The sequence below is a fragment of the Oryzias melastigma genome, linkage group LG22, assembly GCF_002922805.2.
Source record: "Oryzias melastigma strain HK-1 linkage group LG22, ASM292280v2, whole genome shotgun sequence".
Classification (NCBI taxonomy): Eukaryota; Metazoa; Chordata; class Actinopteri; order Beloniformes; family Adrianichthyidae; genus Oryzias; species Oryzias melastigma.
In genome coordinates this window covers 26,066,591-26,081,076 of record NC_050533.1, presented here as the reverse complement: position 1 = coordinate 26,081,076, position 14,486 = coordinate 26,066,591, and the positions used below count along the sequence as shown (strand labels likewise).

General features: G+C 44.9%; 1 protein-coding gene across 5 annotated transcripts in view; it reads left to right on the top strand.

Annotated features, from left to right (window-relative positions):
* The first annotated feature begins 443 nt into the window (after positions 1–443).
* The window catches only part of larp1b (La ribonucleoprotein 1B), a 29,184-nt gene continuing 15,141 nt past the window's right edge, over positions 444–14,486 (top strand). The window contains exons 1-9 of one of the 5 annotated variants that reach the window (XM_024271232.2): positions 444–1,295; positions 5,194–5,255; positions 5,988–6,044; positions 7,933–8,146; positions 8,616–8,774; positions 9,145–9,270; positions 9,364–9,532; positions 13,323–13,467; positions 13,541–13,718. In XM_024271232.2, the coding sequence (XP_024127000.1) occupies positions 929–1,295; positions 5,194–5,255; positions 5,988–6,044; positions 7,933–8,146; positions 8,616–8,774; positions 9,145–9,270; positions 9,364–9,532; positions 13,323–13,467; positions 13,541–13,718 (1,477 nt within the window). In that variant the 5' untranslated portion in view covers positions 444–928. The remainder of the gene's footprint in view (positions 1,296–5,193; positions 5,256–5,987; positions 6,045–7,932; positions 8,147–8,615; positions 8,775–9,144; positions 9,271–9,363; positions 9,533–13,322; positions 13,468–13,540; positions 13,719–14,486) is intronic. The other 4 variants (XM_024271240.2, XM_024271216.2, XM_024271224.2 and 1 more) reach the window with 4 other exon arrangements.

The window sequence follows — 14,486 nt, the reverse complement described above, 5'->3', positions numbered from 1 at the left end:
AACTTAAAAAAAGAAAAAAAGTAAATTCACCAAAACAGCTAGTATGTAGCTGAAATATTAGCTAAACTTCAAAATAGCCTAAAAATCTTAGTAAATGTCAATATAGTCCAGAAAGCTAACAGAATGCCATTTTTTAAAACTTTAAAACCGTATCTTTTTAACATAATTATGAATAATAAAAAGGCAATATTATAAGAGAATAGATCAAGTTTAACCTGAAATAACTTTCAGTATTTTACTCTCCATAAAAATATATTTTGTCAAATACAATTTAGAAATGAGCACATGATAACATCAGGCCATAAATAACAATAAAGTAAAATATTGTGAGGATCCGGATCCCGCCCCCGGTCTTTGATTTTGAAACACGTGATTTAAAGGAAAACCCATAGAATGACGCTGGGACCCCCCATGGAGGACTCCAGGCCTCCGCTGAGGAGCTGCTCCTCTCGTCAGCCGTGCAGTACCCGGCGCGGCCGCAGGGGGCAGCAGCCTCAGTGTTTACAGCATGGGGGCAGTCGAGCTCCTGCTGGAAGCGTGGAGTTGAAGCGAGTCGCTGCAGTACTTTTATTCATGTTTTTAAGTTGGTGAAAGTCTCGGGAAAGCCAGCTCCGCGTGTTTGGCGTTGATGGTTACTTTGTGTCGGCTCTGAAGTCGCTCTTAGGTGGAATGAACCGGAGAATCGTGACGGTAAACCGCCTTTAAGTCGGGGTCGCTGCTCCTGCACGCTCCCGTGCTAGCTAGCAGTTAGCTGCAGGAGCTACTTGTCTAGCTGGCTGGCTGGGGAGGTCCAGCCCAGATTCTGTTTACCCCGAGTTGTGGATGTGGTCACTCCCAGAGCTTTCCACCTCATTTCTCTGGGACAAGAAAGCAAGGACCAAAAATCCACACTGGATTTGACACCGCGGGCGGTTAGGGAACTAGCAGGATGTCCGCGGAGGTCGAGCGTAGTCAGGCTGACTCGGGTTTGACAGCCACCAGCTCCGGCTTGGGGGTGCAGGAGACCCAGAGCAACCGTGAGGGGGCTCCGCCGCTCGGAGACCCGGAGGATCAGGGGCAGACAGCGGCGGAGACGCAACCCGGAGACGGCCACACATGCGAGGCGGGCAGGAGTCCGGCGGACAAGAGGAGCAAGGAGAACGATAAGGAGAACGAGCGCGGCGGGGACGCGGACTCCGCCGAGACCGTCAAGAGGAAAGTTGTGGAAGCTCCGCCACCCAAAGTCAACGCGTGGACGAAGAGGACCACGGGCAGAGTGTCGGTCCCCAACATCAGCCCCGGCTCGCAGGACAAAGGTGAAGCCCGTTGGTGCACAGCGCGGCGGGGCTGAGTGTGCGGGTCTCCGCGCTGTGACAGCTGCCCTGCACGGACACTCCACAGCCCCCGCGTGCGCTCTTTGGGGGGTTCATGTTTAGGTGCATAAACTGTCAGTGAGGAGTGGAGCTGGGGGGGCTCCTTCCCTCCCCCTCCCTCCCCCTCCCCCTCGGATCGCTCCTCAGCACCACGTGTTGATCGCTGACTAACGGCTACCTCTGTAGCCGCCAGCACAGACCTGCCGCGTGCGCGCGGGGCTCCGCAGTAGAGCGGCCGGAGGTCACACACTGACCCCGGGAACCCGCGCCTGAGTCCGGAACCACGTCCGAGGAGCTCCGTGGGGCTCAAACCCGGGCTAAAGCAGGCTAGCTGCTCAGCGCGCACGCACGCACGCGTGTCCAATGGCCTGGCTGCCTGCAGGTCCTCCCCCTGCCTGCTCCTCCTGTCACCGAGGAGGCAGGAGGAGCAGCCGCTCACGGCCTGGTTAGTGCACGAGTGTACTGCCGGGTCAGAGGAGCCGGTCAGGGTCCGACCCAGAATTCAAATGAAGTCCTAGTGTCTGAACAGAAAACGGGACTGGAACCGGTTCAGTTCTGAACCAGATCGTGTTTTAGGATCATCAAAGAAGCTGAAGAGTCTGATCCTTCATGCAGATGTGAAGTCTGACAGCTGACTATCACTAAACTAGAGTTAAACCACATCTAAAAACTAGTTAAACTAGACTTAGAAACCAAAGTTAAACTAGAACTAAACTAGAGTTGAACTAGATTTATAAACTAGATCTAAACTCGATTTATAAACCAGGTCTAAATTAGATTCAAACTAGAGTTAAACTAGATATAGACTAGAGTTAAACTAGGACTAAACTACTGTTGGACTAGATTTACAAACTACATCAAAACTAGAGTTAAACCACATCTAAAAACTAGTTAAACTAGACTTAGAAACCAAAGTTAAACTAGAACTAAACTAGAGTTGAACTAGATTTATAAACTAGATCTAAACTCGATTTATAAACCAGGTCTAAATTAGATTCAAACTAGAGTTAAACTAGATTTGAACTACAGGTAAAAACTAGTCAAATTAGAGTTAAACTAGATATAGACTAGAGTTAAACTAGGACTAAACTACTGTTGGACTAGATTTCCAAACTACATCAAAACTAGAGTTAAACTAGATCAAAGCTACAGTTGAACTAGATTTATAAACCAGATCTAAGGTTGAATTAAAGTAGATCTAAACTGAAGTTAAACTAGATTCAAATTACAGTTAAACTAGATTCAAACTACAGATAAAAACTAAATTTACACTATTAAAAAAAATCTAAATATAAACTGGAGTTAAACTAGATGGAAAAATAGAATTAAACTAAATTTTAAAGACTAGGATTAGACTAGATCTAAACTACATTTAAAACTTAATCTAAACTAGATTTAGAAGTTAGTGTTAAAAACTAAAGTTAAACTAAATCTAAAGTATACTTGGACTAAATCTCAACAAGAGTTAAACTAGATTTAGAAACTAGAGTTAAACTACACTAAAAACGAGTTAAAATTGATGTAAACTAGACTAAAACCAGTTGATCTAGATCTTAACTAGAGCTTTAACTGCATCTAAACTATAGTCAAACTAGATTAAAAAACTGGACTTAAACTAGAGTCGCTGCTTGACGCCTGAATAAATGTAGATGCTTAATTAAGGTAAGTTTGGAGCCGAACTGGGTTTAACTAGATTTTAAAAACAGAAGCTCAAATTCAAAGCTCAAATAATTAACTTCAGCTGAATTAGCAGAACCAGTGTGATCAAAGTTTAACAAACTAAACAAAGACGTTAACAAACCTGAACTGACCTGGTAGATTGTGGAAGAGGATCAACCGTCTGGATAGCTCCAATATCACTCCTCATTTATGTTTCAGGAGAATGCTAAGTGGAGATTGTGTGGGGCTGTAAGCTAGCAGGAGAGCGTGTAAACAGAGGGATGATGGGAAAGGGGGTGGGATTACACCATTCCAATGGTCTCGCACACAATTCAGAGGTGAATTTTAAATTAACTGCTGCCACGCTGTCACAATATTATTGATTTAGGCTCAAGCGGCATGATCATAATTAGAGACCATTGGGAACGATTTTGCAGTAATTCAGAGGATGTTCAGAGTGGGACTTGAAAGGATACATTTTTAAAGTGAATTATTATTTCTGAGTCATTTATCTAAACTGGAATTCATTCAAAACTATTTGAGAACAAATAAGAGGCCATCTTCTGCTGGTTTTAGAAGTCTGAACATCCTCACTGAAGCTAGTGGAAGTCCTTCTCGCTCGGAGAAGACCCAGTCTTCTCAGAAGTTGAGCAGGAATGTGCTGAAGGAGCTCCTTCATCTTCTGGGAGGAAGGATGAAGAAATGTTGACAACGTCTTTAGAGCTTCTGCAGATGTTTGGAAGTGCTGATCTGTTCTGGAGTGTCAAAGCTAGAGCTGGTTCTCTGCCTGAAGGCAGATGTGAGTTCCACCTCAGCTCAAGCTCTGGCGTCCCCCTCCCTGCAGGACAAAGGTCAAAGGTTATGTTTTGGACAGTGGTGGTTTGTGAAACGTTCTTTTCGAGTGGCTTCATGAAGGAAAGTTTCATTAAGGAACACTTGGTGAAGGAAGGGATCAAAAATAAATCTTTTCATGGAGGTTTCTTTACGAAGTGTTCTTTCTTGAAACGTTTATGAAGGAATGCTTTGAAAAGGAACATTTCATGAAGAAATGTTTCACAAAGAAAAGCTTCAAGAAGAAGCATTTCACAGTTTCATGGATCTGTTTGAGTTCCGTCGACCATCATCTAGAACTGGTTGGATGTCTGCAGATTAGAGCTGCCACAATTAGTCAACGACTGATTAACTGTTAGAATAGTCGACGACTAATTTAATGTTCAATTAGTCGTTACTTTATATTATATGGAGTCAGAGTGTAGTCAAGTTGAAAGTTATAATGTCATTCTGTTAGCTTTATGGACTATTTTACATTTATTAAGTTTTTTTAGGCTAATTTGGAGTTTAGCTAATATTTCCTCTACATGCTAGCTAATTTAGGCTTTAAAAAAGGCTTTTTTGGGTAACTTTGGCCTTTTTTTACATTTATTAGGCTAATTTTGCATTTAATATGTCAGCTGGCTATCAGCTTCAGTGTTTTCAGCTATCAGCACTACCATCTTCAGTGGTCAAATTCAGCTTACAGCATTCACACTAGTATTATCACAGGTAATACTATATATCTAGTTTTTAGTTAGTTTAAAGCAATGATGGTTAAGATGTGTTCTTTACATCCAGTTTGCGGATGACCTGATTAGTCAACCAATTAGAAAAATTAATCGGTGCTTAGTCGACTATTAAGATAATGGTTTGTGGCAGCACTATTGCAGATTGATCAGCTGATCAGGACTTTCTTAGCGAGGCTGAGTTTACTCTAAAGTTCACCCCCTCCATGGGTCAGACGTGCGTCTGAAATGTGTGTCCGAGCGAGGCGCAGCAGCAGGTTCTATATTTGAAGTGCAGGACTCAGGCATCGTTTTACAGGGTTACTGTACGATCCTCTGGCTGGGTGGATGTCTGCAGGCGTGCACGCATACACCCATGCAGTTGAAGGCCTTATCAATCCAGCCATCCTCTGCTGAGCGATAGGGACCGGCAGCCTGCAGCGGCCCCTCCCAGCCCGCAGAGACGCAGCCACAAACGCTGCTGGTCGTCTCCGTCCCCTCACATTCAGGCGTTTGGGTCCACATGTTCCCGGTCCGGGAGCGTCAGGACTTTGTCTCTGCGGGCTGAGAAACCGTCCTGCGCTCAGATGCAGGCCTCTCCAGTGTGAAGATGTCATATTCACGTGTTGATTGTGTCTCTGCAGATCAACAAAACGCTCTGAAAGTGGTTCGAGCCAGCAAGCCCAGAGTGAGGAAGTCCAGTAAGGTAACGCTCCTTCATTCTCTGACCCGTTTGAATCCTTTCCTGTGTTCATCTCCAAACATCTCAGCCGCTGGAGGAACTGATCATTCCAGGAGCTGCAGCTGCACGTCGGCTTCAGTTTTTCAACAGAACTGCTCTGGCTTAAGAATAAATACGTTTAAAGTTCTGATAGCAATGGTGCTGATAGGCACTTTGGGAAGCCAACATCTGTTCAGAGCTGCCGTTTGCTTTTCCACCGCCGCTCCTCAGGGTCATTCATCAGAAAGGAAGGGTGAAACAACGAAGGACAGAAGTGGCTGTTTGAGGCAGGAATGTCTTTTTTAATATCGGAGGAGATCACACAGTCCTTCTGGTTGGTCATGAACATCCTAAAATCAAAGTTATCTGTTCTTCTGAGGATTGTCGGAACATGTTGGCTCAATTCAATAAATAAACAGTTGTAAAGTAGAGGGTTTAAAGCTCACCTGTTAACCCTCTAAAACCTGAGCTCCAGTGTTTCTGTTCTTTGATTTACTGTAGCTTTACTGTAACTTTTCAACCGTTAACAGGATCATTCCAGTAGATCCACAATCTACTAGAATGATCCTGTTAATGGTTGACTAAAGTAAAGTCTGGAAACAGAGAATCAGATCTTCATCTTCTGTACTCTGAAAGTTTCCAGTCTCTGTCAGACTGTGAAACACCTTTTTGTCCTCCCAGAAGCCTCTGACTCCGTCTTTTCCCGTTTCTCCACAGTCGAGTGACTTCAGCGACATCACAAACTGGCCCACACCTGGAGAGCTGGCCAAAGAGGTACGATGCTGCCGAGCGGGGTGACCTTTACCCTGACCTTCCTGCTCAGAGGGAGGCAGATGATGAGATTCAAACTGTTTCTGAAGACGCAGAAGAAACCTGTTCATCCGTTATTCAGCGTGAACGTTAAAACAGTGCTGTCGTTCAGGACAGATGCAAAAGCTGCTTATAGGACTTTAAAAGACTAAAGTGTAGTATGCTAAAACATCCTGAGGAATAATCCAAAGATGGAGCTTTTTATGAATAAGATATTAAAAATCTTCTGAAAATATTGGTAATTGGGTAAAAACCAACCATGCCTGATGCTCAGTGTGGAGATTAGCTTTCCCAAAACATATCGCTGCAGTCAGATGTTCGTCTGTACTTAGAAGAATCAAAGAAACGTGTTTGGAGGCCTTCACAGTCCAGGTTGTGCTGAAGATGAAGGTGACAGTCCCAGCATTCACCCGTTTGTTCCTTCTGGTTTCATTCAGTCACGACCTTCTGACCACGTTCTCTTCAGCGGCCTTCACAGTCGCTCTGTAGTTGCAGGAGTTTTCTGGTTTTCATGAGTTGTCCTTCCACACTGACATCAGTGTTTCCAACAGAAAACAGCTTTGACAAACTTTTCATTTTTGGGGGAAAAAACCAGAAAAACTCACAAAACTTTAGATTTTTACAGAACATTTTACAGACGCGTTCCGCCACAGCATTTTCGCTATGATAGCAGACATCACATGACGTCACTGATCACCAAAATGTCATAATATTCTGAAATTGATAACTAATGTATATTTAAAGCAAAATACATTTTCAGAACTGAGTTCAGTAAACTGAAATTAAATCTAATTTATTTCATGTATAAAAACTTGATAGTTTTACTTTGAAAATGAGAACCTTCACTGACACTTTACTTTGAAGGTCGCGGGCCGAACAGGATAAACATTTATAGAACACTCTAAACTACATTTTTAAAACTGATGCTGATAGCTGAAGATGCTGAAATTGATGGCTAAAAACGCTGATGCTGAAAGCCAGCGAAAATATTAGCTTAATGCCAAATTAGCTTTAATAAATAAATAAATAAACTTAGGTTAGCCAAAACAGCTAGCATGTAGCTGAAAAAAAATTAAACTTCAAAATAGCCTTAAATTTTTTTGAAAAAGCCTAAATCATCCAAAACACCTAGTGTGTAAGTATTAACCTAACTCCAAAACAGCCTAAAAACTTTAAAAAACTCTAAAGTAGCCAAACAGCTGGCATGGAGCTGAAATATTAGCTAAACTCCAAAATAGCCTAAAAAATCTTAGTAAATGTCAATATAGTCCTAAAAGCTAGCAGAATGACAATTTTTAAAACTTTAAAAACTGTAACTTTTTAACATAATTATGAATAATAAAAAGTCAGGAAAATGATCTGGAGGGCCGGACAGAATTACCTGGAGGGCCGGATCCGGCCCCCGGGACTTGACTTCGACACATGTGGCCTACAGTGACAGCAGTGTGTCCTGTTTATGTCCAGCACTATTCGGCTATTTTAGAGCAATAATTACTTGATCTGATGTTTATTTTTACTCTATTTTTAATAATTGCAAATCCTTGATCTTAGATGTCACAAATATTCACAATTTCCTAAATATATCGCCAACATTTGAGTATTGAGATCCTTGCTTCAGCCCTAGTGTTGACTTGTATTGAAAGCTGGTTGATTCTTATTTAGTTTTAGGCTCAGTGACTCAGGAAAGTGTTTTGATCTTCTGACTAAGTTAAAGTAACGAGTCGCTGTGATGCACAGCTGTTGTCATGAGACCTCAGGAGGATTTAGTGAAGCAGAGCAGCAGTCTGCATGGTTCAGCCTGATGGAGAAGCTCTGGATGCTGCAGAGAGAAACTCTGTGTGTTTCATGTCAGCAGCAGAACGTCCTCAACAACAACGGGAAGAAGCCTCCCCCCCGCAGAGAAAAGGAGAAGCGGCGTGAGCGACCTGAGCGGAAATCAGAGAGCAGCCATGATGGATGTGAGAGCAAAGAGAACCAGGAGGCTCAGCCCGGAGAGCCCGCCAAAGACCAGGAGTCCAGGGGGGGGCAGGACGCCAAGAACAGCCAGAAGAAGAGAGGAGGTGAGGGTGAGGACAACTTCTTTACTTTTTGGATGCACGTGGTGGTGAGGAGGCTGCACGGGTGATCTGCCTTTGAGGCGCGTTAGATGAAGATGCTCTGATCCTTTTGCTTCCATTCTGGACTTTTTGCTAAATGAACTTCCACTCCAGAGAATCCACAGAGCGGAGCTGAGCCGGCTAACCAGGTTCAGCTCCTGGATGATCTCTGTAGAACAGTTAGTCATCAGCAAATGTGTGGAGTTCCTGCACTCCTTCAGTCTGCAGGTGTTGATGTTCCTGCATGGAGGTGAAGAGTTTGTACTTGTTTGAAGCTAGAAACGGATCAGCCCAGTGGCTTTGTCTGACTCGCCAGGTTTCCTGTAATCCTACAGCCAGCATGAAGGCCGTTTTTCTGCCTTTTGAAGTAACTTATGAGAGCTGGGATGTTTGACGCTTTTGGACCAAAGCTTTGTCTCCGGTGTGCGATCACGACCAGGTCACAAACGTAAGTGGGTTTCTCTGCCGCTGGACGAAGGCTCCCGGGACGATGCTGACAAGACGCCCGGCGGGGGCCCGGAGCCCGTCGGCGACACGCCCGACCCCGCGTCGTCCAATCAAACGCTCAGAAACAGCAGGGCGCATGACGGCAGCCTGAGTAAGTGCACGCAGCTCTCTTCTTGGCTCACTGCTTTGCTGTTTGCTCTGATATGGTTTGTTGTTTGCTCACCGCCTTTTTCCAAACCCCCATCTGTCCCGGTGGAGCCGTCCTCTGGCACGGCCTCACGCCCAAAACAGTTTCCCCCTTTATGTTGGTCCCCAAAACATGCAGACGGATCACTCTGTCTGAAGCCAGTACGATCCGGCTGCCCGATCCGGATCGTTCCGTCTGCAGGCAGATCGATCCGTCGGCAGCCGGAGCGATCTGCGCATACGACAGAACCCCTGAAAGTAACCACTTCCACTGGATGGAGGGATGGGTCCTCCTCAGAAAAGTGATTCTGATCAAAGACGATCTTCATCCTCAGGTTGGAGAGCAGAGCCGCGGGACCACAGCGACGACACGGGCAGCACCCGCGGTGAAGGCGGGGGCGTTCGAGGAGGACTGCGAGGCCGGGGGAAAGGCCGTGGGCGGGGCAGAGGTCGTGGGCGAGGTGCGGCTTTGACTTTTGTTGCCTCCATTTGGAAGAAGAGCAGGTGTTGTTGGAGGCCCCTCCCCCTGACCTCTGCTCCCGCCTCCTCTGCAGGTCGGTACGAATACTCCCTGACCTTCAGGGATGCTGCGTCCTCAGACGGCTCCGCCCAGGTCCCAGCAGAGTTCGGCACCAACATGGTTTACTACTATGACGATGGCAGCAAGGTCCAGATGTACACGGTGGACGAGAAGCTCCTGAAGGAGTACATCAAACGACAAATGTAAGCTTCTTTCATCAAGCACGGATAAACCAACCAGACTGCTGACTTCCTCAGGATAAGATTCTCGTTCAGCAACAAAAATGATACAATTATCAGCAATATAAATACAGTTTATCCTTAATTACAAAAGTGGCTTATACAAATATACACCTCATGTGTCAGAAGATCCATAACCCCCTATAGCACACGTGTCAAAGTCATGGCCCGGGGGCCGGATCCGGCCCTCCAGGTAAGTCTATCCGGCCCTCCAGATCATTTTACTTTATTGTTATTAATGACCCGATGTTATCTTGTGCTTATTTCTAATTTGTATAATTTAGACAAAATATATTTTTATGTAGAGTAAAACATTGAAAGTTTTTTAAGATTTAAGTTGATTTATTCTGGAATAATATTCCTGCCATTTTATTATTCATAATTATGTTAAAAAGTTACAGTTTTAAAGTTTTAAAACTTAGCATTCTGCTAGATTTTTGGACTATTTTGGTATTTACCTTTTTAGGCTGCTTTGGAGTTTAGGTAATATTTCAGCTGCATGCTAGCTGTTTTGTTTAACTTAAGTTTTTGTTTTTTTTAGTTTTTTAGGCTATTTTGGTGATTTCCGCTATCAGCTTCAGTATTTTCAGCGGCCAAATTCAGCTTACAACATTCACACTAGCATTATCACAGGTAATGCTTAATATCTGCTTAATATTATGTTAAAAAGTTCTGGTTTTAAAGTTTTAAAAATGTAGTTTTAGAGTGTTCAATAAATGTTTATCCTGTTCGGCCCGTGACCTAAAGTGAGTTTTGGATGTATTCCTCTGTCCGATTGAGTTTGACACTTCAGATCTATTGTAACAGTAACATCTGTCCAACACAAGACACCTTCAGCTCTGATCTGTCTGCTCAGCTGTTGGACAGGAGATGTTAAAACAAAAAACAATTCTCGTTCATCTTTGACCAAATATAGCCGGGGTATCTGTGCTGCTAACCATGAGTCAGCACTCTTTCTGCCATGCTCTGGCTGTAACAGTCTGGTTGGGTCGGGGTTTGTAGTCTGCTGTCGCTCCTCTCCAGCTGCTCCGGAGGCTTTCCAGAGTGTCCTGAGGAGGTGAAAGCTGAGCAGGAAGTCATCAGGTCATGCTGGAGCTGCCATAGCTGCCCCCCCCAGAGTGAGGTCTGATCCAAACACCAGCAAACAGGCTGTACAGCTCCCAGTCTGGCCTGCAGGGGGCGGTGTGTCCTGCGTTTGGTTCTCAGCCTGGCCTGATTAAAGATCAGACTCTGGTCAGGGGGGTGGGGGGACTCCTAAATTTAGCCTGCCTCTGTGGAACAGGCCATGAATCATCCGCTGGGCTGAGCCGGCACTATGAAAACACAAAATACAAACCAGGCAGGAGGGGCGACTGTAGATGGGGGTCTTTTCTCCCCTCTGTAGTGTCTTTCAGGCTGCCCGCTCAGCCGGAGCTAACTCCACAGGAAGCAACAGCTCCTCGCCGCCGGCAGCCATGTGCGTGTGTGTGAGTGCACGTGGGTGTGTGTGTGAGTGCACGTGGGCATGCGTGCGTGTGTGTGAGTGCACGTGGGCGTGCGTGTGAGTGCACGTGGGTGTGCGTGTGTGTGAGTGCACGTGGGCGTGTGTGCGTGACGTGCTGGAGAGCAGGAGCTGTCTGGGTCCTGAGCTGCTTCTCTCAGCCTGAACTCCCTCTGAGATCTGATGACGACAGAATCAAACGTCAGGACGAGCCTCCGTCTGCTCCTCTCTCCTTTTCTGAGCCCTTCAAAGCAAATTCCACTCAAGCAGACGCTGCTGTTTCATTGCCTTCCGTTTTCCAGACCCCCCAGGATTCCTCCATGTTGTTACTACTAATGCCAATTCCAGCAAACCCAGAGATTTGTTGCTCACCCTTCATCTTCACATGTTCACTACAGCTGCAGCTTTGATCAATCTACCATCACAGTCATGGATGACGACGTGCTCCTTTATATTAACTCTCTTTAGCCCTCTGACTCGTTTCTCTTCACGTGAACGGTCATACTCATGTGTTTGCACTGGGGCGGTGGGGGGTGCACGCTGAGCGTGCGGGTGCAGACGGTCAGCCCGCATGAACCGAGGATGAGAGACAGAGGGAACCATTTCACTTTATTGATGACACAAAGGAAGAATTCTGAGTCTGCAGGGCAACATTCACATAGAACCTCCTCCACGACCATCCTACAGACAGCTGAGCGATGTCCCCTCTAACTTTTTGTGTCTGAGCAAACAGAAACCGTTTGACCAGCAACACTCAGGATTCACTCTGCAGTCACGTCTTTATCTCAACTGTATGAAGTCTCAGATCTAAACAAGTCATGTGGCGTATTAAATTAACATAACACTAATTTTCATTTTAAAAAATCGGTAGTTAAAATAGCATACATAAGAAATAATCAAAATGAAAAAAATTGAATCAGTTATTACTACAATTTATAACATCAAATTAAAACGAGGATATGTAAAAGTACATAAAAGCTGTACTAAAAGATGAGTTTTAAGTGTTTTCTTAAAAACCTCCACAGTGGATGAAGCTCTCAGATCCTCAGGCTGTTCCACAGGTCCGGTCCACGGTGCTGAAATGTGGCCTCACTCTGATGGGTTTTAGTTCTGACGTTTGGGACCACCAGCAGGACCTGCACCTGACCTGAGGATCATATACTAAAAGTAGATCTGATTAAAGATGAAGGTCCAATTCCAAAAATTCCCCACCCCCGGCCCAGAGCTCCGGTGCTTTTCATCCTGTTGTGCGTGAGGAACATCATAGAGATGAATCGTTTCTTTTTACCAATTCACAAAGAATTGTTGCATCCTTACTGTTCATGCTGGCTTTTTTTTTAGTTTATCATTTTTCTCTGCAAAATGTCATTTTATTCTGTTTAAATCAATACACAAATATTTGTGTTATTGTGAGCAGAGAGGACCAAAAGTTAATTTTGTGTTTCACGTTTCTATTCAGGTTAAATGACAGCACAACAACATTGTTTATGGGATGATGAAGTCTTTTCCTGCAGTCCGTGTGTGACAGTAAAAAGAGTTCGAATGTGAAGTTGATTTCATAATTAACATTTTTTTTAGGCGCTTTTCACAGAATATATATTTAGAAGCATCGCTACTTTTGTTGAAACTTTTCATAAAAGCTGCAGAAACATCAGGCGTTAGAAACCGCAACAACCATAAAAATCTGCCACCAAATCCTGGAGGGTCTGGTTCTCACATGAACAGCTGAGCAGTGGAAACCAATTCCTAACACCTGCTACCTGCAGGACTATCACCTGACAGAGTCTCAGTTTTGCAGGACTATCACCTCTGACAGAGTCTCAGTCCTCCAGGACTATTACCTGACAGAGTCTCAGTTTTGCAGGACTATCACCTCTGACAGAGTCTCAGTCCTGCAGGACTATCACCTCTGACAGAGTCTCAGTCCTCCAGGACTATCACCTGACAGAGTCTCAGTCCTCCAGGACTATCACCTGACAGAGTCTCAGTCCTCCAGGACTATTACCTCTGACAGAGTCTCAGTCCTCCAGGACTATCACCTCTGACACAGTCTCAGTCCTGCAGGACTATCACCTGACAGAGTCTCAGTCCTGCAGGACTCTGCTCACAGATCAGCTTTACATCTTGTTACAGTTCATTGACAGAAGTGAGGTGAATGTCAGCAGACTGAAGGTTCTGCTGTTTCTGATGTAGGATCTTGGTTTGAAAGTGTTGGTTCAACTGTTCATCTGTCACTGGTGTTCCTAATTGTGTTCCTCGTGTTATCTCCTCCAGTGAGTACTACTTCAGCATCCACAACTTGGAGCGAGACTTCTTCCTGCGCAGGAAGATGGACGTGCAGGGTTTCCTGCCCATCTCCCTCATCGCCAGCTTCCACAGAGTCCAGGCCCTCACCACCGACATCAGCCTCATCATGGAGGTGAGCTGCCTCCCCGTACTCTCTCCTCAGCTCCAGCTTTCTCCCGGTGAGACGGCTCTGTTTGTCCCTCCAGGCTGTGAAGAGCAGCTCCGAGGTGGAGCTGGTGGACGACAGGATCCGCTGTAAAAAGGAGCCTGAGCGTTGGCCCATCCCCGCCCCAACCCTCGTGGGCTCTCCTCGCACCGACTTCTCCCAGCTCCTCAACTGTCCCGAGTTTGTTCCTCGACAGAACCTCGCCTCCACCAACTCTGGTCAGTCTTCACCTCCTGGTGCTCAGCAGGAACAGGGCTCCAGACTCGATGGTTCTATTGAGCGCCAGACTTTTTTCTGAGGTGCACCGGCGTTTAAGTTTGGTGCAGCTTCTCGACCACATTGCATTTAACTCCGCACTTTTACACGGTCGCTTTCCTTTTTATTTATTTAGACTCGACAATGATTAACTTACAAACTGATAAACATAAAGCCCTTTATTTAAAACAGACTTCTACTGCTAAATTTATATTTCATATTGTTCATAAAAATTTAAAAAAGCTTAACTTTGTGACGGCAAATGAAATGAGTGAACGCTCAGTCTCTCCATTCTGATCATCCACTTGCAGACAAATAGATCCATGAACGTCTGAGCTGGAACCTGGATCAGAACTGTACAGCTGGGTAGAAATGAACCTGATCACTGTCTTTTTAAGGCCATTGAAAAATCTAGCTACATTTTTCTTAAACCCTTTCATGATCTTTGACTTACCATAACTATTCAAATATAATTCTGAAACAAGAAAAGCTCCTTCACAATCTACAGAATTTACCTTGATCGTGTTGAGAAGTACATTATGGCTACAGTGTGTCAAAGATTTTGTGTTTGAACGCAGCGTAGAAAAAGATATTTACAACTCAGGAAAGAGCTGAAGACATTTATGTGGAAACCCGGAATCATAGTCAACTATCAAATCCTCTAGATGGGCTAAAAATGATGCTAAATGAGCTGAAATAGTTTTAAAATTCTGTGTTAATTGAGGGGTCCA